Source organism: Scyliorhinus canicula, chromosome 1 (genome assembly GCF_902713615.1).
Source record: "Scyliorhinus canicula chromosome 1, sScyCan1.1, whole genome shotgun sequence".
Taxonomy (NCBI): domain Eukaryota; kingdom Metazoa; phylum Chordata; class Chondrichthyes; order Carcharhiniformes; family Scyliorhinidae; genus Scyliorhinus; species Scyliorhinus canicula.
Window position 1 is genome coordinate 293,698,497 of NC_052146.1, and position 27,481 is coordinate 293,725,977.

Genomic DNA, 27,481 nt, shown 5'->3' on the forward strand with positions numbered 1-27,481 from the left:
GTAGGTGGATTGACCACACTAAATTGCCCCTTAATTGGAAAAAATGAATTGGGTACTCTAAATTTATAAAAAAAAAGTGTAGTCCAGATGAACTCAATAAACAAAGTTGTACACCTGAGTGGTTGCAGAATTCTCTCAAAGAGCTGGACGTGCTGCTCAGGTCACAAAATTAGTTACTTGGCGTCTTGATGTGAGGACATTGTTTTGCTGGACTCAAAAGGAACCGACATTGAGACCGTCCGATGTTACACTGTCTAGCTCTTAAAGAATAGGTGTTGTGGCCCTTTCTTCTGCCGCTCTTTGTTTGCAGAGAGCACTCAAAGATTAAAAAGAGAGAGCAGCGTGGCTGCCTTGCCATATGGAATCCCACAGTTCCCTTTTCCAAACCTGGTGTTGGACTTCAGTTGATTAGTTACCAGCTACGCTGTTGTCTGCGGACTTTCACCCACTGGAATTGACACATTTAAATTTTGAGAATGACCCATTTAAATCGGGAAATATCTTTTTGATGGTCTCACGAGATGGGTAGTGACATTTATCGCTTGGAATGTCCCCTTTTGTCCTTTCGAGACAATATGGCAGTTTTGAAGACATGACCAAGTCAGATGACCATCGGCGGCCATTTTTTTGTCCATTTTGAAAAGAATAAGTCAGTTCCAGAAAAATCCACAGAGAACACAGTTCATATTTTAAAAGTTCCGAACAGGACATGCTCCTACTGGGCCTGACAGTAAAAATAACCCTGCAATTTTCCAGATCATGTTTAGGACTGTGGTTTTCCTTATAATTGTACGTTAATTACATACCCAGTGCTGTGCGCTCATTGAAACACTAACAATGTGTCAAACCAGCTTTCTGCAAGCCACCACCTCTCAGGCACGCTAAAATGGACAGGACAGTTGAAATTAGACGGTTCTGTGTCGGCAGGCCCCGCAGCAGTTTAACTGTGATAATGTTGCCTGTTGTGACAATCACACAGTACTTCCTTGCTGAGCTCTGATCATTTATGTTTCAATTCCATTTCCGATGCTGTGGCAGTCACTGTTGGGGTGGCTACGGCTGTTAAACTGAGCCCGTGTGCTCCCAAATAGTTCTGCAGCTTGTTAATCAATGCATTGTTAATGGGGATGGTTAATAGATGGGTGAGAGGGAGGCTGCGCTGCATTTAGAGTCACCCCATTGTCCATGAGAAGGGGCAAACAATTCCAAGAAATGCTCACAAAAACATGGCTGATGACCCACGCTGAAAGTTTCATTCGTGATCTAAATACTTGGGGACACATTGGATGGATGGGAGTGAACTATATGGACGTTGACAGGCTCAGAACATTTTGAAGCAGTCAAGTGAGCCGCCTATAAGGGAAGTGAACCCAGAGCCAGATGTGAAATCCTGTGCCATTTGGGTGCAATGTTTTAAACATCTGGTTGTGGAAGACCTCGGGGGAAGATGACGTGAGATAATGTAAGCGTCACTGGATATTCACTTGTGGGTGTTGTGGATTTGGTAAGGTGAACCGGGGGGGGGGGGGGGGGGGGGGGGGGGGGGGGGGGGGGGGGGAAATTACCTTCTCCCCCCCGCCCTCCACTATGATAGAATGGTTCCATTAGCTACTGCTAAACTTGGTGAAATTGGTTTCGAATGTACCTGTTCATGTTTCAATTTCATTATGTTATTCGTAAGTTTCTGACCTGAAAGCTCAGACAGTTCTCCCCGTTCCTTCCAGGGGAATCGTGACAACCACCATGTTGCCATTTTGAGGAGCAGGAACAAGTTGAAATCTCCATCTTGGTGTTTGAATTAGATTTTTCTTGTGTTCTTTGATCCTGTCAGCAAATATATTGGTCAAAATCCCCCTTTTACAGGCAGTTGAAATATCAAACCAGAGTGATGGCGTCTGATCTGAATTAAACCCTAATATATTTCACAAGAACAACTTGCATTTGTATAACTTGTTAGCTAGGTGCCCCAGGAGGTCTATTCAAGCATCTAATACTGAGCCACTTATGGAGATATTCGGGGATATTCGCAACGCCATGGTTACACAATGCCACACGCGTGAAATAATGGACCTCAGCGGGGAACGCGTGGCCAAGGTCGCTATTAGCCCCGTTGTCTTCACCGAGGGGCTCCGCTCGCCAGAACTCCTCACTATAGCAAGAGATCGGGGTGCCAGTTTTAAATGGCATCCCGATCTCAAAGCCCCCAACGTGACCCCCGACTCCCCCAAGCCCCAATACACTATGGGATGTTCCTGTTGCCCCTCCCAACACCCACGCAGGGCACACCCGGCCCGATCGGCAACAGCCAAAAATGCCATATTGGCAGTACCAGCCCGACAGTGCCCTTGCCAGCTGGCATTCAATGCCATCTGGGCACCTTGGCAGTGCCAGGGTGCTCTGGTGGCACCAGCATAACCAGTGTACCACCCTGCCCAAAGTGAATGCACCTGGGGGCTTCTGATCCCCTGGGAGATCCTCACAAGTGCCATTCCATCTGACCCCCGTTTGTGCAGACCAGTGCTGAACGGTGCTCACCCCCAGATCTTCGATGTGAAGGCCTTGGGTACCTTGGGAATCCACACATTAAAGTGAGACTAGCTATCTCGCTCTAATATGCAGATTTGCTAAAAAGTGATCACGTCCACAATAGGCAGGATTTACATTGCAACGTATTGTGAGATTGCGTTAGATCTCGCGGGGCATTGCGAGCCGGGTAGATCTCGGGAGCGGGTCCTCCCAGCTTTTATTGGCCTCGCTTGCTTTTCGGGTGGGTGTGGCCATTGGATCACGCCCAAGGACTCTGTTACTTGGCAAACTGTAGTCATACCCTGGCACCTGCTTCACACTTGTTTATTAGTATTACAGCTAAACAGTGTTGTGTTATGTTACTTCGAGTGACATAAGCTGCTACTTGATGTAGGCTTTGCTGTTGGATGCTCCAGACTCTGAGATAAGGTCAAAGTATTTATTGAGCGATTAACAATGCTCCTAAATGAGTTTGACACTCTGCTAATCTGACTCTAGTAACTCAGTCTACTCTGTTAACTATACAAGTTTGCTCTAGACCACGTGCTAGGGTGTGATGTTGCTGTTAATCAACCCTGTCTTGTTCTCTAGGTTTCTGCCGGTGGAAGAGGCAGAGCCTGTGTGCCTTGTCCTTTTTATAGTGGTTGTGTAGTGTCCCCTTGTGGTAATGCCACCTCTGGGTGTCCTGATTACCCATTGGTTGTGTCCTGTTCTGATGACCTATTGGTTGCATGTCTGCATATCATGACATCTCCCCTTTTTTTTAATACATATATACATGTGTATGTGCCTGTCTAATGTGGCAACGGGAGCTACGGCTGACAGTGTTAAGAATGACTGGCATATACAGTGGACATAAAAAAAAACAAATGTTCATAAGTCCAGTCTCTGAGTTTCCGCCTGATCCTTGATGACCGCTGGAGAGGTGGCGGAGGGGATGCCGGTGTCTTGATAAGTGTGTGGGAGGCACGACTGGTGGACTCATGGCTAGTGGTGTCTGGAGGTGGCACTTCAACAGGTGGAAGTGGAGGGGGAATTGGTTGTGGGTTTATGATTTTCCACAGTGCCCTTCGGTTTCTACAAACAATGGTGCCGTCAGACATTTCTAGCACAGCGGCCTGCCGAACGTTGACAGCCGAGGCAGACCACCCACCTCGGGTGTCTTGATCCTGACAGTGTCTGCTGGGGATAGCACGTCCAGATCAGTGGCATGTGTGTCATAGTTCTGTTTCTGACTGCTGCGCAGCTGTTGCATCTTTTGTAGTACGTAGGTGATCTGGGTTGGGCAGGTGTAGGGCTGGAAGTGTTGCTCGCAGGTCCCTGTTCATCAGCAGTGGAGCTGGTGACATGCCAGTTGACAAGGGAGTCGCCCGGTATGCTAGTAGTGCAAGGTATATGTCAAAGGCTGGATTCTTCAAGTTGAATTTGCCATAACCCTTGGGATGCGTCCAGTTTTGTGAAGAAGCGCGCGTGTGCCATCTCGTTCGTGATTTCTTTCTTTTTGGGATTGGGTAATGTTCCCGCATAATGATTTTGTTTAGATCCTTGGGGTCGATGCAGATGCGTAGGTCCCCCGAAGGCTTTATTACGCACACCATTGAGCTGACCCAATCGGTTGGTTCAGTGACCTTAGAGGTGATGCCTTTCTTTTGTAGGCTTGTGAGCTCTGCTTTCAGTCGCTCCCTCAGTGGAGCAGGGACTCTTTGTGGTGTGTGGACCACTGGTTTGGCATCAGGCCGCAGTAGAATCTTGTACTCGTACGGAAGTGTGCCCATCCCGCTACAGACATCTGGGTACTGGGTCAGGATGTCGTCGATGCTGGCCTGAAGATCCGGAGTAGATGGCTTCATGGTGTAGACCCTTTGAATGAGGTTCAGTTGCTTGCAGGCGTGCACACCTAGCAGGGACGCCCTGTCTGGTTGAACAATCTCGAAGCATAAGCTTGTCTCTGTGTCGGTTGGACACTGTCAGATGGCAGGACCCCAGTGCCTTAATTGCATTGCCATTGTAGTCCTGGAGTTTGCAGGCAGCTGGAAGGATTTTGGGAGCCTTCTTGATTCTCAACTGCGAGTTCAGGTTGGCAGAGGCACCTGTGTCCAGTTTGAAGTGGATGGGGCATTGATTGACATCCATCACTGCGTTCCATTCGTCCTCTGAACCCACGGCAAGGATTGACCGGACTTGCGATGTGCCCGGTGTGGAGCTTTCGCACTTGGTGATGATGCCTACTCGGTATGTGTTATCCAGGTAGTCATCGTCTGGATCTGGAGCACTGCCTTGATCAGAGTCATGCAGTCGGTGTTGCACACTTCTGATGCGATCCTGCCTGAATTGTGGTCGCTGACTCCTGACTTGTGGTGCAGATCTGCACAGGGCTGCATAGTGGTTAAGTTTCCCACAGTGAGGCAGCACGGTGGCTCAGTGGGTTAGCCCTGTTGCCTCACGGCGCTGAGGTCCCAGGTTCGATCCCGGCTCTGGGTCATTGTCCGTGTGGAGTTTGCACATTCTTCCCGTGTTTGCGTGGGTTTCGCCCCCACAACCCAAAGATGTGCAGGGTAGGTGAATTGGCCACTCTAAATTACGACTTAATTGGAAAAAATGAATTGAGTACACTAAATTTAAAAAAAAAGTTTCCCACAGTGTAAACTCTTGCAGTGTAAACCCGTTTGCCTCTTGCAGAGCATTTATTTCTAAAGTGGGCGGTGCCACAGTTTACGCACGTCATGATGGCAGCGCCATGACGTTCAGTGCGTTGTTGCTCATGCGCGGTGCGGTTCCTGGCCGTTTGCACCTGTGCGGTGCGGTTCTCGGCTGCTTCATATTCCCGGTCGTATTGCGCATGTGCCGGGCCCCGGGAGGAGCACGCGAAATTGCTGCCATTGAAGATGTGGAGACGCTGCATCCAGGGGATGGCCTGAACACTCTCCACCTCGCGGGAGGCTTGTTTTTCACTGTCAGCATTTTTGTTATGTGAGTAGCGATTTTTTTGAATGCTCATTCACAGTGTACGTTTCAATAGCGACTTTTAAGGTCATGTACTTAATTTTCAGCAATTGCTCTCGCAGAGGATCAGAGTGGACTCCAAAACGATTTGGTCTCTGATTATGGGGTCAGTTATGTCACCGAAGTTGCAGGATTGCGCTAGCAGTCTAAGGTTAGTTAGATAACTATTGAAGGATTCATCTTTACCTTGCAACCTCTGCTTAAAGATGTCGCACTCAAATATTTAGTTTGTGTCCACTTCGCAATGGCTGTCGAAAAATTTCCAGGATGGTTTGATATTTTGTTTTGTCCTCCCCTTCAGTGTATTGAAACGAGTTGAAGATTTCTATCGCATGGTCACCCACAGTGGTCAGTAGAAGAGCTATCTTCCGAGCATCGGTTGTGCCATTTAGGTCGGATGCTTCCATGTATAGTTGGAATTTTTGTTTGAACGAACGCTAGTTAGCACTAAGATTACCGGTGGTCCTGAGTTGATGAGGACCCTGAATCTTGTCCATCGTGCCTGGATTCGGTAGCTGGTGATCTCTGACCTTACTGAGTTGAACTCGGGAGATTGAGCAGTCAGTCCTGTACTATGTTGTGTTATGTTGCTTAGGCTGCTACTTGATGTAGGCTCTGCTGTTGGATGCTCCAGACTCTGAGCTAAGGTCAACGTATTTATTGAGCAATTAACAATGCTCCTAAATGAGTTCGACACTCTGCTAATCTGACTGTACTAACTCAGTCTACTCTGCTAACTATACAAGCGTGCTCTCGACCACGTGCTAGAGTGTGATGTTGCCGTTAATCAACCCTGTCTTGCTCTCTAGGTTTCTGCCGGTGGAAGAGGCAGAGCCTGTGTGCCTTGTCCTTTTTATAGTGGTTGTGTAGTGCCCCCCTGTGGTAATGCCACCTCTGGGTGTCCTGATTACCCATTGGTTGTGTCCTGTTCTGATGACCCATTGGTTGCATGTCTGCATATCATGACATCTCCCCTTTTTTTAAATACATATATACATGTGTATGTGCCTGTCTAATGTGGCAACGGGAGCTACGGCTGACAGTGTTAAGAATGACTGGCATATACAGTGGACATAAAAAAACCAAATGTTCATAAGTCCAGTCTCTGGGTTTCCACCTGATCCTCGATGACCGCTGGAGAGGTGGCGGAGGGGATGCCGGTGTCTTGATAGGTGTGTGGGAGGCACGACTGGTGGACTCATGGCTAGTGGTGTCTGGAGGTGGCACTTCAACAGGTGGAAGTGGAGGGGGAATTGGTTGTGGGTGTATGATTTTCCACAGTGCCCTTCGATTTCTACAAACAATGGTGCCGTCAGACATTTCTAGCACAGCGGCCTGCCGAACGTTGACAGCCGAGGCAGACCACCCACCTCGGGTGTCTTGATCCTGACAGTGTCTGCTGGGGATAGCATGTCCAGATCAGTGGCATGTGTGTCATAGTTCTGTTTCTGACTGCTGCGCAGCTGTTGCATCTTTTGTAGTACGTAGGTGATCTGGGTTGGGCAGGTGTAGGGCTGGAAGTGTTGCTCGCAGGTCCCTGTTCATCAGCAGTGGAGCTGGTGACATGCCAGTTGACAAGGGAGTCGCCCGGTATGCTAGTAGTGCAAGGTATATGTCAAAGGCTGGATTCTTCAAGTTGAATTTGCCATAACCCTTGGGATGCGTCCAATTTTGCGAAGAAGCGCGCGTGTGCCATCTCGTTCGTGATTTCTTTCTTTTTGGGATTGGGTAATGTTCCCGCATAATGATTTTGTTTAGATCCTTGGAGTCGATGCAGATGCGTAGGTCCCCCGAAGGCTTTATTACGCACACCATCGAGCTGACCCAATCGGTTGGTTCAGTGACCTTAGAGATGATGCCTTTCTTTTGTAGGCTTGTGAGCTCTGCTTTCAGTCGCTCCCTCAGTGGAGCAGGGACTCTTTGTGGTGTGTGGACCACTGGTTTGGCATCAGGCCGCAGCAGAATCTTGTACTCGTACGGAAGTGTGCCCATCCCGCTACAGACATCTGGGTACTGGGTCAGGATGTCGTCGATGCTGGCCTGAAGATCTGGATGAGATGGCTTCATGGTGTAGACCCTTTGAATGAGGTTCAGTTGCTGGCAGGCGTGCACACCCAGCAGGGACGCCCTGTCTGGTTGAACAATCTCGAAGCGTAAGCTTGTCTCTGTGTCGGTTGGACACTGTCAGATGGCAGGACCCCAGTGCCTTAATTGCATTGCCATTGTAGTCCTGGAGTTTGCAGGCAGCTGGAAGGATTTTGGGAGCCTCCTTGATTCTCAACTGCGAGTTCAAGTTGGCAGAGGCACCTGTGTCCAGTTTGAAGTGGATGGGGCATTGGTTGACATCCATCACTGCGTTCCATTCGTCCTCGGAATCCACGGCAAGGATTGACCGGACTTGCGATGTGCCCGGTGTGGAGCTTTCGCACTTGGTGATGATGCCTACTCGGTATGTGTTATCCAGGTAGTCATCGTCTGGATCTGGAGCACTGCCTTGATCAGAGTCATGCAGTCGGTGTTGCACACTTCTGATGCGATCCTGCCTGAATTGTGGTCGCTGACTCCTGACTTGTGGTGCAGATCTGCACAGGGCTGCATAGTGGTTAAGTTTCCCACAGTGAGGCAGCACGGTGGCTCAGTGGTTAGCCCTGTTGCCTCACGGCGCTGAGGTCCAGGTTCGATCCCGGCTCTGGGTCATTGTCCGTGTGGAGTTTGCACATTCTTCCCGTGTTTGCGTGGGTTTCGCCCCCACAACCCAAAGATGTGCAGGGTAGGTGAATTGGCCACTCTAAATTACGACTTAATTGGAAAAAATGAATTGAGTACACTAAATTTAAAAAAAAAGTTTCCCACAGTGTAAACTCTTGCAGTGTAAACCCGTTTGCCTCTTGCAGGGCATTTATTTCTAAAGTGGGCGGTCCCACAGTTTACGCACGTCATGATGTCGGCACCATGACACTCAGTGCGTCGTTGCTCATGCGCGGTGCGGTTCCTGGCCGTTTGCACCTGTGCGGTGCGGTTCTCGGCTGCTTCATATTCCCGGTCGTATTGCGCATGTGCCGGGCCCCGGGAGGAGCACGCGAAATTGCTGCCATTGAAGATGTGGAGACGCTGCATCCAGGGGATGGCCTGAACACTCTCCACCTCGCGGGAGGCTTGTTTTTCACTGTCAGCATTTTTGTTATGTGAGTAGCGATTTTTTTTGAATGCTAATTCACAGTGTACGTTTCAATAGCGACTTTTAAGGTCATGTACTTAATTTTCAGCAATTGCTCTCGCAGAGGATCAGAGTGGACTCCAAAACGATTTGGTCTCTGATCATGGGGTCAGTTATGTCACCGAAGTTGCAGGATTGCGCTAGCAGTCTCAGGTTAGTTAGATAACTATTGAAGGATTCATCTTTACCTTGCAACCTCTGCTTAAAGATGCCGCACTCAAATATTTAGTTTGTGTCCACTTCGCAATGGCTGTCGAAAAATTTCCAGGATGGTTTGATATTTTGTTTTGTCCTCCCCTTCAGTGTATTGAAACGAGTTGAAGATTTCTATCGCATGGTCACCCACAGTGGTCAGTAGAAGAGCTATCTTCCGAGCATCGGTTGTGCCATTTAGGTCGGATGCTTCCATGTATAGTTGGAATTTTTGTTTGAACGAACGCTAGTTAGCACTAAGATTACCGGTGGTCCTGAGTTGATGAGGACCCTGAATCTTGTCCATCGTGCCTGGATTCGGTAGCTGGTGATCTCTGACCTTACTGAGTTGAACTCGGGATATTGAGCAGTCAGTCCTGTACTATGTTGTGTTATGTTGCTTAGGCTGCTACTTGATGTAGGCTCTGCTGTTGGATGCTCCAGACTCTGAGCTAAGGTCAACGTATTTATTGAGCAATTAACAATGCTCCTAAATGAGTTCGACACTCTGCTAATCTGACTGTACTAACTCAGTCTACTCTGCTAACTATACAAGCGTGCTCTCGACCACGTGCTAGAGTGTGATGTTGCTGTTAATCAACCCTGTCTTGCTCTCTAGGTTTCTGCCGGTGGAAGAGGCAGAGCCTGTGTGCCTTGTCCTTCTTATAGTGGTTGTGTAGTGCCCCCTTGTGGTAATGCCACCTCTGGGTGTCCTGAATACCCATTGGTTGTGTCCTGTTCTGATGACCCATTGGTTGCGTGTCTGCATATCATGACAAACAGGATACAGAGTAGGCATGTTGTTCCTGAACATGATGGTCTCGCCTTTCTCTCGTGTGCTGTCTCGCACTCGCTCTCTTTTTCGCGCTCTCTCACGTGCTCTCTCCTGCACTCTCTCACGCTTTCTCTCTTTCTTTCTTGCTCTCTCTCACTCGCTCTCTCACACTGTCTCTTGCACTCTCTCTTGTGCTGTCTCTCTCTCTCGTGCTCTCCCTCTCGGTCTCGAGTTGAACACTTGACTGACTAGTGTCAGTGATACATCATCATTTATGTCACATATTAGCACATCCTATTTGTTGACCCTTTGTACTACAAGAACCAGTGAACTGTTGTTGTCAACAACTATCCCTCCTGCAAAATGCAGCCTAATGTTTCCATATTATTAAACTATGGAGTTAAATATTCCTTTCTGATTACCTACATCAGGGCAGCACGGTAGCATTGTGGATAGCACAATCGCTTCACAGCTCCAGGGTCCCAGGTTCGATTCCGGCTTGGGTCACTGTCTGTGCGGAGTCTACACATCCTCCCCGTGTGTGCGTGGGTTTCCTCCGGGTGCTCCGGTTTCCTCCCACAGTCCAAAGATGCGCAGGTTAGGTGGATTGGCCATGCTAAATTGCCCTTAGTGTCCAAAATTGCCCTTAGTGTTGGGTGGGGTTACTGGGTTTGGGGATAGGGTGGAGGTGTGGACCCTGGGTAGGGTGCTCTTTCCAAGAGCCGATGCAGACTCGATGGGCCGAATGGCCTCCTTCTGCACTGTAAATTCTATGTAAAATAAAATGAAAGTTAGATGGCACAATTGATTTTTTTAGATTACGTTTTTACTCACTTAGGTGACTGGACTCCAAGTAATTCACCATATGAAGTGTTTTGGAAACATTGGAAAGAATTGCTAATGTGATCTATAAATCCGGATCCATTTTTCTCTTTTTGAATCTGTTTTGCATGTAGTACTGTTTTACCCTTCGAGTTCCACCCAGGGCTTGATGGCCAAGGAAGGTACGTTATAACCCAGCAAAATCCTTCAAACACGTCAATGGCTGACGGTAAGAGCGGAGAGACCCCAGGACGACCATTTAATGGAAAGGAAGTTTGCAGAATCACAGAATGATTTTGGTACAGGCGATGGCCATTCAGCCCATCGTTTCTGCATCAGCTCTCCAAACGAGCATCATGGCTTAATGCCACTCCCCTGCCTTTTCCCCGTGTCCCTGCACATTGTTTCTATTCAAATAATCATTTAATGCCCTCTGGAATGCCTCGATTGAACCTGCCTCAAACGCACTTCCCGGCCGTGCATTCCAGACCTCAGCCACTCGCTGTGTGAAGATTTTTTTCTCACATCACATCTGCTTCTTTTGCAGATCACTTTAAATCTGTGTTTAAAATTTTGAACATCTCTATCAAATCTCTCTTTCGCCCTCTCTCAAAGGAGAACAGTCCCAGCCTCTCCAATCTATCCTCATTGCTGATGTTTTTCATCACTGATGTCATGATATGCGTGACACACACACAAAATGATATACAGACAAGTAGCTAATGGACACAGAGAACAGAACATGACCAATAAGCAGGCAGGACACTCGGGGGTGGGATCTGACTATAAAAGACACGAGGCACTCACACTCCGCCTCTTTCCACTGATGAACATCTAGAGAGTCAGTCAAGGGTGTTGTTACAATCTCACACCCCCACCATGTGGCTAAGAGCTAGTCTGGTTCAGTCAGACAGAGTAACCACACTTAAGTTAGCAGAGAGTCGAACTCACAGAGAACTGTGCTAACTGTGCTATTAGTTCAATAAACCTGACTGAACTAACTTCAAGGTCTGGAGTATCTTTCTGATCTAAACTGCATCCAGTTTCAGCCAGTGTTATACCAGTGTACCCAACACGACATGGTACCATCTGGAACCATTCTTGTTGAACGTGTTCTGCACTCCCTCCAATGTGTTCACATCCTTCCTACAGTGTGGCGCCCAGAGTGATACACAATACTCCAGCGGATGTCGACCTAGTGTCCAGTTGAAGCCGCTGCCATCACCCTCTGCAGCCCCAGGGTGCACCTGTAAAATTGCGTCCTGTCACAGCGATTCGGGCTGGCTGAGTGAACTGCACCGCCACCAATGTTTAACTGTGAAATTGAGGACCGTGCCCAGCTTGAGAGTTTTTGAAGCCCTCAGCAGCCGAGATCAAATCTGTAACTCGTGCCAAAAACTGGGAGCAGCGCAAGTTGGATAAGATTCCAATGAAGTAATGAGCAGGGCAGTGCAAACTTCCTGCGGCTGATTGGGGCATTAACGTGCAGTAATCTTTACTCTATTTTAGTGTCAGAGAACCCATTAAAGGGCATTGAGCAATTAACAGATTAATAGTGTTAAAGTATTCTGCAGAAAATGCTTTCGTAAGGCAATTTGAAAGCTGAACCAGTGAAAATTTATGCCATTTTAAGAAAAATGTGTAAACTATAATTGTCACTGAATTTTGTTTTAAGGAAAAGCTAGGCTGCGTTTACATTTGCTGCAGCCTTCAATATGTTGTGTTAATGTAAGCTGAGTAATTGGAACGAATCGTGGATTTGAGAGCATGCATCCGGTGCTTTTCAGTCCATGGGTGCAGCATTTAAAAATGTAGAATTTGACTGATTTTAAAAGGTTAAGCATTCAACAAAGGGCGCAGAAATGGGAATACAGAAGCAGTGGATACATCTGGAGATTGCTTTGTAATTTTTTCTGGACCCAATTAATTGGGCCAAATATCTCTCATAGCCCCAGTTTCTGTGTCGTTTACTTTTCAGTGATAAATGATGTCAAGAGGGCACTGTAAATACCGTACGTTTCTGATAATGACTGTCTGGGTCATACTTTTGCTCATTTAACATCCTGAAGAATTTTAAAGACGACATATCAACCAGTTAGTCGACCATGTGATAACATGCTGACTTAAATTCTTTCCGCAGTATGTTCGTAATCTCTAACTGTTTGGCTTCGAACATGTTATCATAGCCTCTTGCTGTGCGATTATAACTCAACGTCCTGAACATTCGGGCCCGCGAGGGGGGGGGGGAGGGGGCTGTGGTTTCTGTGAGAAGTCCTGCCGGTCAATGATATCTCCTTGCACACTTACCTCATTGCATTTTTTATTTGTTCATCTCCTGCTGGCACATGGCTCCAAGGACATTGCCAACCATCTGGTGCTTCATCCGGTGTTAATGTCAGGAGACTGGAGGCTGAATGTCATCAGGCTATCTGACTGGGTAGGGAGCTGGAGAAAATTGGAACGGGAAATTTTATTGACATCAAAGCCAATCCTGAAACTTCTACCTGACGTTCGGGACAGAACATATTGATTGGCCTGCCCCATTCCTCCCTCAAAACTATTCCGCCACTGTTCGATGAGGTCAAGATTGATTTGTATCCTAATTCTATCCACCACTTGGCTCCATATCATAGAAAGTTTACAGAACAGGAAGACACATGGCCCATCGTGTCTGTGCCGGCTGAGTAACGAGCCACTTGCCTAATTCCACTATTCCCCAGACCATTTAAAAAAAAAAAGTTTTTAATTGAGATTTTGTTTTATAAATTACAAAATGGTCAAAGCTATACAAACAAACCAAAACCAATTTACAGAAAAAAACATTAAAAGTAACACCCTTCACCCACCCTCCCTTCCCTGCCTAACAACTGACGGTGATCAGTTCCTTAAAGTAAACCAGAAAAGGTCACCACCTCCGGTAAAACTCCTCGACCGAACCGCTCATTGTGTACTTCATAGAATTTCATAGAATTTACAGTGCAGAAGGAAGCCATTCGGCCCATTGAGTCTGCACCGGCTCCTGGAAAGAGCACCCTACCCAAGGTCAACACTGCCACCCTATCCCCATAACCCAGTAACCCCACCCAACACTAAGGGCAATTTTGGACTCAAAGGGCAATTTATCATGTCCAATCCACCTAATCTGCACATCTTTGGACTGTGGGAGGAAACCGGAGCACCCGGAGGAAACCCACGCACACACAGGGAGGATGTGCAGACTCCACACAGACAGTGACCCAAGTTGGAATCAAACCTGGGACCCTGGAGCTGGTCAAAAACTCCATCAAGTCTCCCAAACATACTGAAGTGCTGGGTGATGATGCAGACCCCCACCCCTCCGGGCAATCAACGAGGTGAAGACAAAGACATCCGCCGCCCGTACCCATCTGCAGCCCTGGCGAGTCCAACACCCCAAATATGGCAACAGACATGGCTCCAGTTCAATATTCAACATCGACGTCATGTGCCAATAGAGAAGGAGACCCAAAAGCGCACAATCCCAGGACAAGACCAGAACATGTGCGCGTGGTTGGCTGGAAGCCCGAAACAGCGGTCGCATCTATCGTCCACCTCCGTGAAAAATTGACTCATCCCAGAGTTGGTCAGATGCACTCTTAACACTTTAAGCGGGATCAAACCGAGCCTCGTGCATGAAGATGTGGAGTCCTGCGAAAGGCCTCACTCCACACCTCATTATCTATTATGGGCCCCAATTCCTCCTCCCACCAAGCTTTGACCCCTTCCACTGAAACCAAATCCTCTGCTTGAATGTGCCCATATATACTACTGGACGTACTACCTTCCTCTGACCCCGTCAGCGAAAAGACCCTTTCCAACAGAGATTGGCGGCGCCATGGGGAATGTTGGGAAGATCCATCGTATAAAATTCCGAACCTGCAGAAATCTGAATGAGTCCAAGCCCGAGAGCCCAAACTTCACCCTCAATTCCTCTAGACTGGCAAACCGCCCCTCCAGAAACAGGGCAAACCACCCCTCCAGAAACAGGGCAAACCGCCCCTCCAGAAACAGGGCAAACCGCCCCTCCAGAAACAGGGCAAACCACCCCTCCAGAAACAGGGCAAACCGCCCCTCCAGAAACAGGGCAAACCGCCCCTCCAGAAACAGGGCAAACCACCCCTCCAGAAACAGGGCAAACCGCCCCTCCAGAAACAGGGCAAACCGCCCCTCCAGAAACAGGGCAAACCACCCCTCCAGAAACAGGTCTCTGAATCTCTCCAACCCCTTCCTTCCCCACATCCCAAATCTCGCCAGCTCGAACGGAGGGTTAGCACAGATGGGGGCCAGCTTTGACACTGATCTAATGTAAAATGTTGTCTGAATTGCTTCTATACCTTTAGAGTGGAAACAACCACTGGACTTGGAGTATTTTGGTGGCAAGAATGGGAGTGAAACTAACACCAGTGTCCTCAAACCAGATCCCCTGAACGTAAGCGCCTCCATCTGCACCCAGTGGACCCTGGGTCACTGCACCAACCTAACATCTTTGCTATGTTAGCTGCCCAATAGTAAAATAGCAAGTTGGGCAACGCCAGGCTCCCACACATTGTCTGCCCCTTTGAAGGACTACCCTACGAATCCTTGGACTCTTGCCTGCCCACATAAAGGATGATATAATCTCATTAATCTTCCCAAAGAAGGATTTAGAGAGGAACACAGGAAGACACTTGAAAGGAACAAAATCCATGGAAGAATAGTCATCTTAAATCAACTGAACCCTGTCTGCCAAGGACAGGAAGGTTATCCCACCTTTGCAGGTCGGCCTTGACCTTACACACCAGACTGGCATAGTTCAGCTTACAAAGCCGGGCCCAATCCCGAGCCACCCGGACCCCCAAATACCTGAAGCTAGATCTGGCTAAGCAAAAAGGAAGCATCCCCAGGTTGGCCCCCCCTCCCCGACAGGTTAACCGGAAAATACTCTCTCTTTTCCAGATTTAATTTGTATCCTGAAGATCTTCAGTGGCCCCATTATCCCCTTCCACTTACCTGAGGCCCTTAAAAGCAATGACCATAGGCAAACAGAAAGGGGGATATCGGACACCCCTGCGTTGTTCCCCTAACTGAAAGTACCGCGAGCTCATGGTGTTGGTGTGAACACTGACCGAGGGCGCCTCATATAACAAACGAACCCACAACACAAACCTTGGCCCAACCTGAACCTCTCCAAAACTGTAAAGAAGTACCTCCAGTCTATTCTGTCGAGTGCCTTTTCGGTATCCATGGAGATAAATCACCTCTGGATGAGGCCTGACAGAGGGGGTAAGAACTACTTTTAACAATCGCCACATTTTAGAAGATAGCTGCTGACTCTTAATAAATACTGTTTGATCGTCACCTATAACCTCAGGAAGACAGGGTTCCAAACTCAGCGCCAATACCTTAGTTAATAACTTAGCATCCACATTAATGCGATAGGACGGTATGACCCACACTCCACGAGATCCTTACCTTTTTTTTGTAGAAGACAAATCGAGTCCTGCCCAAGTGTCGCGGGAAGGGAGCCCCGATCCGAAGAGTCCTTAAACATCTCGACCAGTAACGGAGCCAACTGCCCAGCAAACTTTTTAAAAATAAATTTAGAGTACCCTGTTCACTTTTTTCCAATTAAGGGGTAATTTAGCGTGGCCAATTCACCTACCCTGGACATCTTTGCGTTGTGGGGGTGAAACCCACGCAGACACCGGGAGAATGTGCAAACTCCACACGGACAGTGACCCCAGGACCGGGATTCGAACGCGGGTCCTCAGCGTTGTGAGGTAACAGTGCTAACCACTGCGCCACCGTGCTGCCCCCCCCCCCCCCCCCCCTCCAGCAAACCTCTTAGAAAACTCTACCAGGAAACCATCCAGTCCAGGGACTTTACCCGTTTGCATCCACCATATCGCTACCAAGACCTCCTCCGGAGGCCAGTACCGCCTCCAACTCTTCGTGCTTTTCCTCCTCCACCACAGCAAACTCGAAGCCTTCCAAAAACTCTGACTTGTCTGACCCCCCCCACCACCACCACTCCCTCCCTCCGACCTGTAAAGCTTCCTACCCAAAGTTTCAAATGCTCCATTAACTTTCTCCAGGGCGGACACCAGCCTGCCACTCGAGTCCCTAAACTGAATAATCTCCCGAGAGGCCGTCTGCTGATGAGCTGGAAGGCGGCTGGCTTTATCCCCATATTCATAAATAACCCGCTCAGCTGGTGCACCGCCTTACCCATAGACACCAGATCAAACCGCGTCTGCAGTTTCTTCCTGCTTGCCAGGAGCTCCGGGGTTGGGTCCTATGAGTACCTACAGTCCACCTCCATACTATCACCCACTAGCTCCTGCCGCTCTTCTCTAAACTCCCCATCCAAATATGTCACCCATCACCTGCGGAGCCTAATCTGGGCCCTCACCTGCAAGTGAGTCTCCTGCTGAAACACCACATTGGCCCTTAAATTCTTCAGGTGAGGGAAATTTCTTGACCTTTTGACTGAACCCCCCCCCCTCAAACTCCCTACATTTGATTACCCCCAACAACATTGACCCCCTCATCCCCCACCGCACAGCATATATGAATTACAAAACACCTCAAACAAACCCTTCCCATCCGTCCCCTTAAAGTCCCAATTGAACCCTGTCTGAAGATCTGGCCGCCCATCAAGCCAGGGAGGGACTCAGAGGGGGGAGGCCGGCGATGGCTCATAGTGTTCAGGTGTTGTTGGTCCATTGAACCAGATGATGGACAATATGGGCCGAAGGGCCTGTTCTGTGCTGTATTGTTCTATGTTCTATGAACCCTTTCAATTAAGTCCAAGTCCATGCTCCTTGACAAAAGCCGCTGCCTCCTCCGACATATTGATAAAATGGTCTTTCGACCCAGAAGTAACTCCCAGCCTCACCGGGTACACCACTCCAAAGCTGACTCCACTCTTGTATAGCACTGACTTTGCCTTATTAAAGGCCGCTTGCCTCTTTGCCAACTCCGCTCCAATGTCCCAGTATATCTGGATGATGCTTCCTTCCCACCTCGAATCTCGATTCTCTTTGGCTCATTGCAGGACCTGCCCCTTCTCCTGGAAGCTGTGTCATCTAACAACCAGAAAGGGGCTCAACTTTAAAATTCGGAGTTACCCTTTTAGGACAGAGAGGAGAAGATTTTTTTTTTTTCGCTGAAGGTTGTGCGACTTTGGAACTTGCTACCTCCAGGAGGCGGTGGAGGCAGTCATTGGATATTTTTAAAGGCGGAGGTGGACAGATTCCTGTTGGGCAAGAGAACCAAAGGTTGTGGGAGGTAGACGGGAATGTGGAACTCAAGGCACAGACAGATCAGCGGAGCAGGCTGAGGGACCAAATAGCCAACTTTTGCTCCTATTTCAAACGTTCATATATCTTCATGCGTTAAGAAATGTGAATCTAGCAATTAATTAAAGCAGTCTGCTGGATTTCTACTTGAGGCCAAGACTGTTGGTTGACAAACGCAGAAGCACTAAAAATCAAGCTAGGCGATGGTGGTTCCTAATCAGAAAACCTACAAGGATGAACAGAAACTGTGCCTTTGGAGCTGAATGAAATCTCCATTTCCACTTCCTAGTTTAAAGGTCATGAAGACAATCATTAACACTGAGGGGAGAGGGAGATACTGAGGCATGTGCAAATTGAAAGAAGTTCATTGAAAGAAGCTGATTGGAATCATCAGGCGTGGATATGTTTATGAGTGAAGAAATTCACAGATGAGAAGGAATAGAGAGGCCGATGTAGTGGCCTTCGCCTCTCTGATTGTATGGCGGCGAATTCTACCAGAGTGGCGGTCGGCATCGTCACCGGGGATAGTGGCTTGGTTGGGTGACCTGTAGGACTTCCTGCGGTTGGAGAAGATAAAGTATGAGTTAAGGGGCTTACAGAACCCAAAGATGTGCAGGGTAGGTGGATTGGCCACACTAAATTGCCCCTTAATTGGAAACAATGAATTGGGTACTCTAAATTTATTTTTTTAAATAGTTAAGGGGCTCAGCAGGGTGGGTTTGAGAAAAGGTGGAGGATGTTTGTGAACGTGTTTGAGGGGCTGTTCGTTGCGGGCGGGGGGGGGGTGATGAAAAAAGGGTGAAAAATTTGCACAGACTGTATAGTTGATTGCTGGGAAGATATTTCACCAGGGTGTTTATGGGTTGTAACCTGCTTTGTTACATGTCTGAAAAAAAACATTAAAAAAAAGAAGTGCTGTCAGGTGAATTGGACATTCTGAATTCTCCCCCAGCGAAACCCAAACAGGCGGCGGAATATGGCGACTAGGGGATTTTTACTGTGACTTCATTGCTGTGTTAATGTAAGCCTACTTATGACAATAATAAATATTTACTTTATTTATAAAAGTGTTTTTTGCCTCGGCAACTGGAGTTCTTGATTGGGTGGGGGTGGGGGGGGGGCGGGGGGGCGTGTGTTTGTTGGATGGCTGGTGTGGGTCAAATTGGTGCCAATAAGACTGGGCTCGATTCCCATTCGGGCTTAGGACTTGCCTCCTTGCCCTACCCATGTGGTGCTGTGGGTCCGACCTGCCTTTGGTTAGAGAATCGGAGAAGAGAGAGACTGCAAAAATGCTCGTTGAGAACGAGCTCTGATTTGAAGTAACATGCAGCCAAGTTTGCATAAGCTAGAAAGATTGGAGCAGATAGACATTACAAACTGAGCAATGTGTGCCCCTGTCCTCCACAAATAATACAACAATATTGTGGCAGCTGAGAAAGCAGAGAGAAACAGTCCCGATGCCTGAACATCAGTGCGCGTTACTGTGTTCCTGATTCCAGTGTGTAAACTGACATCAAAGAAGCTGCATTTATATATCCCCTTTGCTTTAAAGTGCGTCATGGTTAATCAAGTCATTCTGAAGCGTAGCCACTGTTACAATGCAGGGGGACACAGCAGCCAGTTTGCACAGTGCAAAGTCCCATGGCAGCATTGAGAATTTAATCAGATAATCCGGTTTGGTGATGTTGGCTGAGGGCCCGGAAATGGGGGAGAATGACCCTGCTCTTCAAATACCGCCATGATTATGGAGTCATAGAATTTTGCAGCACAGAAAGAGGCTCTTCGGCCCATCATATCATTGCCGCCCCCCAAGCAGTAATACTCTAATCTCATGTTCCAACACTTGGTCCATAGCCTTGCATGCTATGGCGTTTCAAATGCTCAACTAAATACTTCTCACCTTTAACATCCGACTGAAGGGTCAGATCGGGGCCTTGATTTAACATTGCATCTCCAACCGTGCAGCACACCCCCTCTTTGCTGCATTGACGTTTCCACCTGAACAGCGTTGGAGTCTCTGAAGTGAAACTTGAATGTTGCAATCTTCCGATTTGAAAGGTGCCACCTGCTGAGTAATGGCTGACAGCTCATGTGTCTAATGATGTTGAGTTGTAAGCACAGCCTTAATTATCCTTTCTCGTGTCGCTGTAACCCAGCCCATTCTCTGAAATTGTTTTTTTGTCCCACAGTTTAATAGTGTTTCATTTATTAATGATGTTCTCCATTTCCATCAGTGTAGATTAATCAAATCCAATGTAGCCTACTGCCTCCAGCTACAGAATATACTGTAGTCAAATTCTGTAAATACAAATGAACGGTAACATCAGCGCTTTAAAATGTAGAGGAAATAATTGAAAAATGTGCAAGATGGCGAGAAAGGAAATTGTTCGAGGGAGTAATACTGAATTTCATTGGCACCTCTTGAAGAAACATTTCAAAAGTCCTACTGACAAGGAGTTACTTTGGACAGTTGTTTTGTAGACTCAAGGAGCTGTTTGGAAGAAGAAAACATGCCTCTTACTTGTTTGCCCAGCTGTTGCAAAGACACATCCTGGAATGTTGGTGCGGAGGGAGGGAGAGGGGGGGGGGGGGGGGAGGAGGAATGTCCTGCTACAATTGTACCGAGGGTTGCTGAGACTACACCGAGTGCCATGCGCACAGTTTTGGTCTCCTTATTTAAGGAATGAAATACTCAACTCGGAGGCTGTTCAGAGAAGGTTGGCTCGGTTGGTCCCTGGGGTGGAGACGTTATCTTGTGAGCAAACTTTGAGCAGGTTGGGCCAACACCCATTGGAGTTTAGCAGTGTGCGAGGTCACAGAATCACCGAATAGTTACGTTGCTGGAGGTGGCCATTTGACCCATTGGGCGGGATTCTCCGAAATGGAGGCAGAGTGTTCGCGCCGTCGTGATCGCCGTTGCGTTTCACGACGGCGCGAAACGGGCGCTGGCACTACCGATTCTGGCCCCTACAGGGGGCCAGCACGGTGCTGGAGCTCCAGCCTCCCTTCCCGGTGCCAACTGGCCGCCGCGCCAACCTGTGCATGCGCAGTTGGGCCGCGCCAACCTGCTAATGTGTGGGAGACTTCCTCAACACGCCAGCCCCAACGCAACATGGCACGGGGGTTCAGGGGCCGGCTGCGTAATAAAAGGGGCTGGAGAGGCCGGCCCGCCAATCGATGGGCCCTGATTGCGGGCCAGACCCCATCGGAGCCCCCCCCCCCCCCCGTGAACAAGCGCTTTTCCCCACCCCACATGCCGCCCCCCGACACTACACACAGAGTTCCCGCCGGCTGCGAGCAGGTGTGAACGGTGGTGGCGGGACTCTGCCATTTCCGCGCGGCTGTTAGGCCCATCAAGTCCGGAGAATCGGCGGCCCGGACGCGACCGGCGCCGCGGCAAACGCGCTGGCGCAAATGGTGCCGATTCTCCGCTCCTCAGAGAATCACCTGCCGCCGTCCACCGCTGGAAAAAGTGGCGTGAACGGCGATTCTCCCATACGGTGCGGCATGGGAGAGTCCTGCCCGTTGTGTCTGTACCTGCTCGCCAAACATGCATTATGACTTAGTGCCATTCCCCTGCCTTTTCCCAATATCACTGCACATTGTTTCTATTCAAATAACCATCTAATGTTCTCTTGCATGCCTTGACTGAGCCTTCCTCCACCACACTTCCAGGCTGTGCATTCCAGACCCAAACCATTCGCTGTGTGAGAAAGTTTTTTCTCACATCGCATTTGCTTCTTTTTGAAAATAATTTTAAACCTGTTCCCTCTCTTTCTTGATCCTTTTAGAAGCGGGAACAATTTCTCCCTTGTCTACTCTGTCCAGTCCTCTCATGATTTTAAACATCGCTATCAAATCTCCTCTTGGCCTTCTCTCCAAGGAGCACAGTCCCAAACTCTCCAATCTGTCCTCATAATTGAAGTTTCTCATCCGTAGAATCCTTACAGTGCAGAAGGAGGCCATTCGACCCATTGAGTCTGCACCGACCCTCCAAAAGAGCACTCTACCTGGGCCCACTCCCCCGCCTTATCCTTATGACCCCGCGCATTGATCATGGCCAATCCACCTAATCTGCACTCCTTTGGACTGTGGGAGGAAACTGGAGCACCCGGACGTAACCCCCGCAGACACGAGGAGAATGTGCAAACTCCACACAGTCACACAAGGCTGGAATCGAACCCGGGACCCTGTAGCTGTGAGACAGCATTATTAGCCACCGTGCCACCCTGGAACCATTCCTGTAAACCCCTTCTGCACTTTCTCAACTGTGTTGACATCCTTCCGCTAGTGTGACGCTCAGAACTGTATGTACACGATGGGCTGGATTCTCTGCCGGCGGGTTTCTGTTTTGCCGGTACTTGGGGGGGGGGGGGTTTCCTGACAGCGTGGGGCTGCCCCACAATGAGAGACCCCATTGACCGGCTGGCGCGTCGAGGCAGAAATGGGAGCGGTGGGGCGAACAATCCAGCCCAATATTCCAGCTGAGGTCTAACTAGTATCTTGTGTAATTTCAGCGTTACCTCCTTGCTCTTGTCCTCTATACCCCTGTTAATAAAGCCCAGAATACCATAAGCTTTACTAACTGCTCACTCCACCTGTTCTGCCACCTTCAGTGATCAATGCACGTATACCACCATAAGATTCTGAGGGACGTAACAGGGTATATGCTGAGACGATGTTTCCCCTCATGGGGGAATCTATAACTAGCTGGCATGGCTTAAAAATAAGGAGTGGCTCATTTACAACAGAGATGAGGGGGAATTATCAGAGGGTGGTAAACCTTTGGAATTCTCTACCCCGAATACTATAGAAGTTGAGACATTGAATATGCTCAGGTTTGAGTTAGCCAGATGGAGGGCCCTGGGGAAAAGGCAGGAAAGTGGAGTTGAGGCCCATCATTGATCTCATTGAATGGCGGAGTAGGCTCGGGGGGCCGAATGGTCTATTTCTCATGTTCCTATAATACATGAGGTAGAAATACAAGCCTGTCGGCAGTTAATCCAGGGAATGCATTGAAAAGATGGCCTCCTTCATTTGTTAGAGCAACACAGGTCCCGGGCATGATGTCGATTGTTGCAGCACTGAATCAGGCCATTCTCTCCTCCTCCTCCCCCCCCCCCCCCTCCCCCCACCCACCCCACCCCCACATCTGTGCTGGCTCTTTTGAGGGCAATCTAATTCATCGAACTGCCCTGCTCTCTTCCCATATCCCAATATGGAAAGGGTGTCGGGGAGATTTCCCAGGATGTTGCCTGGACTGGAGAGATGTAACTATGAAGAGAGATTGGGTTGGGTTGGATTGGATGGATTGGGGTTGTTTTCCTTGGAGCAGCAGAGACTGAGGGGGGACATGATTGAGATGCATTAAATTGTGAGTGAAATAGAGAGAGTAGACAGGAAGAAACTTGGTGTTTTTATTAAATAAATTTAGAGTACGCAATTCATTTTTCCCAATTAAGGGGCAATTTAATGTGACCAATCCACCTACCCTGCGCATCTTTGGGTTGTGGGGGCGAAACCCACGCAGACACTGGGAGAATGTGCAACCTCCACACGGACAGTGACCCAGAGCCGGGATCGAACCTGGGACCTCGGCGCCGTGAGGCAGCAATGCTATCCACTGTGCAACCGTGCCGCCCCAACTTGTGGTTTTTGACCGACGCTGACCCGATGGGCTGTAGCCCTCTTTGAGTCGATGAATTCGATAGTTAACTGGAGCTCCTTCGCCAGTCTATTGCTTATTAGTTTTGTGGCACAAGGACATTTCCTCACATGATTTACTTCTTGGCCACTGGCCTCTGTCTTGTCTAAACAAAAACAAATTGCACCAATTGTCACCGCAGAGCTTTGAAGGAGTAACTGCCTGCAGTATGCAGCCGTTTGATTGATTATCACCGTGAAAGTTACTGTCCACTTTCTGTTTTACACAAACTGATGAGTGGCAGGAGCTTCTTGTACCTTATTTACCTGCCAAAGCTGCAAAGATATATGCTTGTGGCCGCATCAACTGGAATTGGGGAGTAGATATGTCTAGACAGAACAGCTGCCACAAAGCATACTTTTTCATTGTGGTTGACGACCAGTTTTGTTTATTCCTTCCCAGATATCAAAGAGATGAGTGAAGAAATGAAAGGAAGCCTTGGGCAACTTACAGTTGTGCTGCAATTTTATATCAAAGAGGAAATTCACAACGCGTCCCAGCTGCCTCCTGGTTTAGATCTCCTTCGCCTCTTTGGTCAAGTAAGCTTGTTTATCCTTTAAAACTCGAGGATTGAAATGCTGATCGACTGGGAGAAGCCGTTCTCCATTGGTTGATCCCTCTGACTTAACAGATCCTGATGCCGTCGTTTGGTGCCCCGGTGTGTTTGTTGGATATGGTGAGGCGTTGCTGGTTTCCTGAAAATGAGATCAAACCAAATTAGCTGTGCACAACTCTTGAGGCCGCGTAGACATACCGCTCTTGTCAGGATGTACATCATGTGTCTCTACAAAGCGAGGGGAAGCTAAAAGAACTCATCGGTGCCAATTAGCAGCATTTCTGTTGAAGAGAAATTATTCGAGGGGCAGGTATCTCTCCACAGTAAACATCGCACATAATGCAAATAATGCCAGTGAGCTGTCAGTTAATTGCAATCCAGCCCAAGCTCTGTTTTCAAATGAAAACATTCATGAGTTTAGTGTCATTCATGTATTTAATGATCCTCGCAGAAACTCCAAGAGCTTCAGTGTTGCAATTCAGAGTGAGTTTGAAGAGATCGTTCAGATACAGTAACGTTATCGTCCCACAAAAGGGAAAGGTACGGACACAAATCCAGAGCACTGTGAATGGCGAGCGATAGAGATTGAAATGGCTAATTCCAGGTGGATAATAAAACTGAGAACCAGGCCAAATATAGAAGGTTCAGAGGGGAATTGAAGAGGCAAATAAGTGAAGCAAAGAGAGAGTATGAGAAGAGACTGACAGCCAACATCAAAGGGAATCCAAACATCTTCAATAGGCATATAAATAGAGAAAGAGTGGAGCCAATTAGGGACCAAAAAGGAGATTTACACATAAGGAATGGCTGAGATATTAAATGAATTTTTTGCAGCTGTCTTTACCAACGAAGGAGATGCTGCTCAGATCATGGTGAAAGCGGAGGCCATTCAGACATTTAAGATTGATAAGGAAGAGATATTGGATAAAGCACCAAGACTGGATGTGAGGCATCCAAGGCAAGTTGGGGTGGAAATGGCAGAGGCACTGACCATGGCACGTGTGGTGCCAGAGGGCTGGAGAATGGCAAGCGTTACCCTTGTTCAACAAAATCGTCTAAAGATATGCCCAGCAACTAGTCAGTTTAACCTCAGTGGTGGGGAAGCTTCTAAGAACAATAACTCAGGACAAAATTAATAGTTGCTTGAACAAATGTGGGTTAATAAAGAAAAGCCAGCACTGATTTGTTAAGAGCAGATTGTGTTTAACTAGGTAACCGAAAGGGTTGATGAGGGCAATGTGGTGTACATGGACTTCCAGAAGGCATTTGGCAAAGTGCCATGCAAGAGCCTTGTGAGCAATGTTATACCTTTGGAATAAAAGGGACAGTCGCAACATGAATGCAAAATTGGCTGAGTGACAGGATACAAAGAGTAGTGGTGAAAGATTGTTTCCCGGACTTGAGGGAGGTTTATAGTGGGGTTCCCCAGATTCGTGCTCTTTCTGGTCTATGTTAATGACCGAGACCAGCGGTGGGCAGCCTGCGGCCCAAGGGCCACATAGGGTCCATGGTTCTGAATGCGGACGAAAAAACATTTTGATGACCGTCTGTTGCAACACAAGTCTGTTGCATGGCACTTTGCCAAATGCCTTCTGGAAGTCCATGTACACCACATTGCCCTCATCAGCCCTTTCTGTTACCTAGTTAAACACAATCTACCCTCAACAAATCAGTACTGGCTTTTCTTTATTAACCCATATTTGTCCAAGTAACTATTAATTTGGCCCACATTCGGGGGTTTCCACATTCCACTCATTTTCACCCATGTAGTTTTTTTCCTCCTGGTGTGACTGAAGTGAATCGAATGTAAAGTGGGGACCCGTGAAATGAGAAGCGCGCTGATTGCTCACATTGACTGTGAGAGCCGTGGGCTCCCTCTGCGGCCAAAGTGTAAATATTTATTTTGTTCTTAACATTTGAAGTTAACGATAGTTCTATTAATATATGAATGATTATTTTCTCTGACTCATTGTGAAGTATTTGATGTGCATTATATGTATTTAAGCATATTCATGGAGCCATGGTCAGTGAGCAAGTCGGCTTTCGATTGTGTGGCCCACTGAGATGAAGGAGGGCCACTCATGCGGCCCAGTCACCGGCCTAGGTTTCCCATTAGGGACCTGGATCTTGATGTAAACAGCATCCTGGGCTGTACTGATAAAGGCAGAGAGTACAAAAGCAAGGAAAGATGAATGATGTTGAACTTGTGTAAAGCACAGGTTTGGCCTCAACTGGAGCATTGAGTTCAGTCCTGCACACCAGGCCTCAGGAAGGATGTGAAGGCGTTAGAGAGAGAGTGCAGAAAAGATTCATGAGAACGGTTCCAGGGATGAGGTATTTGAGTTCCTGGGAAAAATTGGAGAAGTTGGGACTGTTCTGTTCAAGGTTGAGAGGAGATTTGATAGCAGTGTTCAAAATCACGAGGGGACCAGACAGAGCCGGTTGGGGGACACTGTACCCCGCTGGTGGGAAGGATCGAGAACCCGAGAGCAGGAAATTAAGATACTTGGCAAAAGAAGCAATGGAGACACGGGAGAAGATATTTTTTAACGTAGCGAATGGATCTGTAATGTACTGCATGGGAGTGTGATGGCGACAGGTTCAGTCGAGGTTTCCAAAAGGGAATTAAATCATTATCTGAAGAGAAAATAGGGCTACGAGGGGAAAGGTATGTCTGTGTGTGGGAGGGGGGAGGGGGGAGGGAGTGGGGGGGAAGTGGCATGAAGTGAATTGCCCCCTCCCAGTAAACCCGTGTTAACAATTCTGATACCCCAAAGTCTTTCAGTTGAAGCGTTTGCAAACCATTCCCTGCCCAGCGCTGCTTCCCACTCCACCACCAGCTTGCCAAGGTTTTCCTTGACTCACTGTTCCAAGCTGTAACTACTGGAGGATCGATGGGAGTGAAACCTTTGCCATCTGACGACACTGACACACAAACTGTAGCCTGGGGCAGCGAGGTGCAGTTGCAGTGGGGGCGGTGGGGGGGAGGGGGGGGGGGGGGGGGGGCGGACTTCGACTCTTCCCACTTGGTTCTGGGTCCTCGAAGGCAGCTTCAAGCTGGGCACTGTGAAATGTGCTGAGCCAATGGCAAGGAACTTGGCAGTGATCTGTGATCATTTGTTGATTATCCTTGAACACCATCATTGGGAATCCTTCAGTTTTAGCATCTCATACATAACCTGTGCACATCCCAGTCAGTGGACATGAAGTGTCCTCTCTTTCATGTTAAGGGAGAACAGTAAATACCAAACATGTAGAAACACCACATTCGTTGATTTCTCATTTTGGATTCCGCTACTTGGATGCTCTTAATGGTGATGGGTTTCTGAATATTAGACCCTCAGCAGCCAACAAAAATCTTGATGTATTCACCTCAGTCAAGAGTATT

General features: G+C 48.2%; 1 protein-coding gene across 3 annotated transcripts in view; it reads left to right on the forward strand.

The window, feature by feature from the left end:
* The window catches only part of smyd3 (SET and MYND domain containing 3), an 894,585-nt gene that overhangs the window by 268,677 nt on the left and 598,427 nt on the right, over window positions 1-27,481 (forward strand). For all 3 annotated transcript variants that reach the window (XM_038815506.1, XM_038815488.1, XM_038815496.1), the window contains exon 5: window positions 23,940-24,076. In XM_038815506.1, coding sequence (XP_038671434.1) covers window positions 23,940-24,076 — 137 coding nt within the window. The remainder of the gene's footprint in view (window positions 1-23,939; window positions 24,077-27,481) is intronic.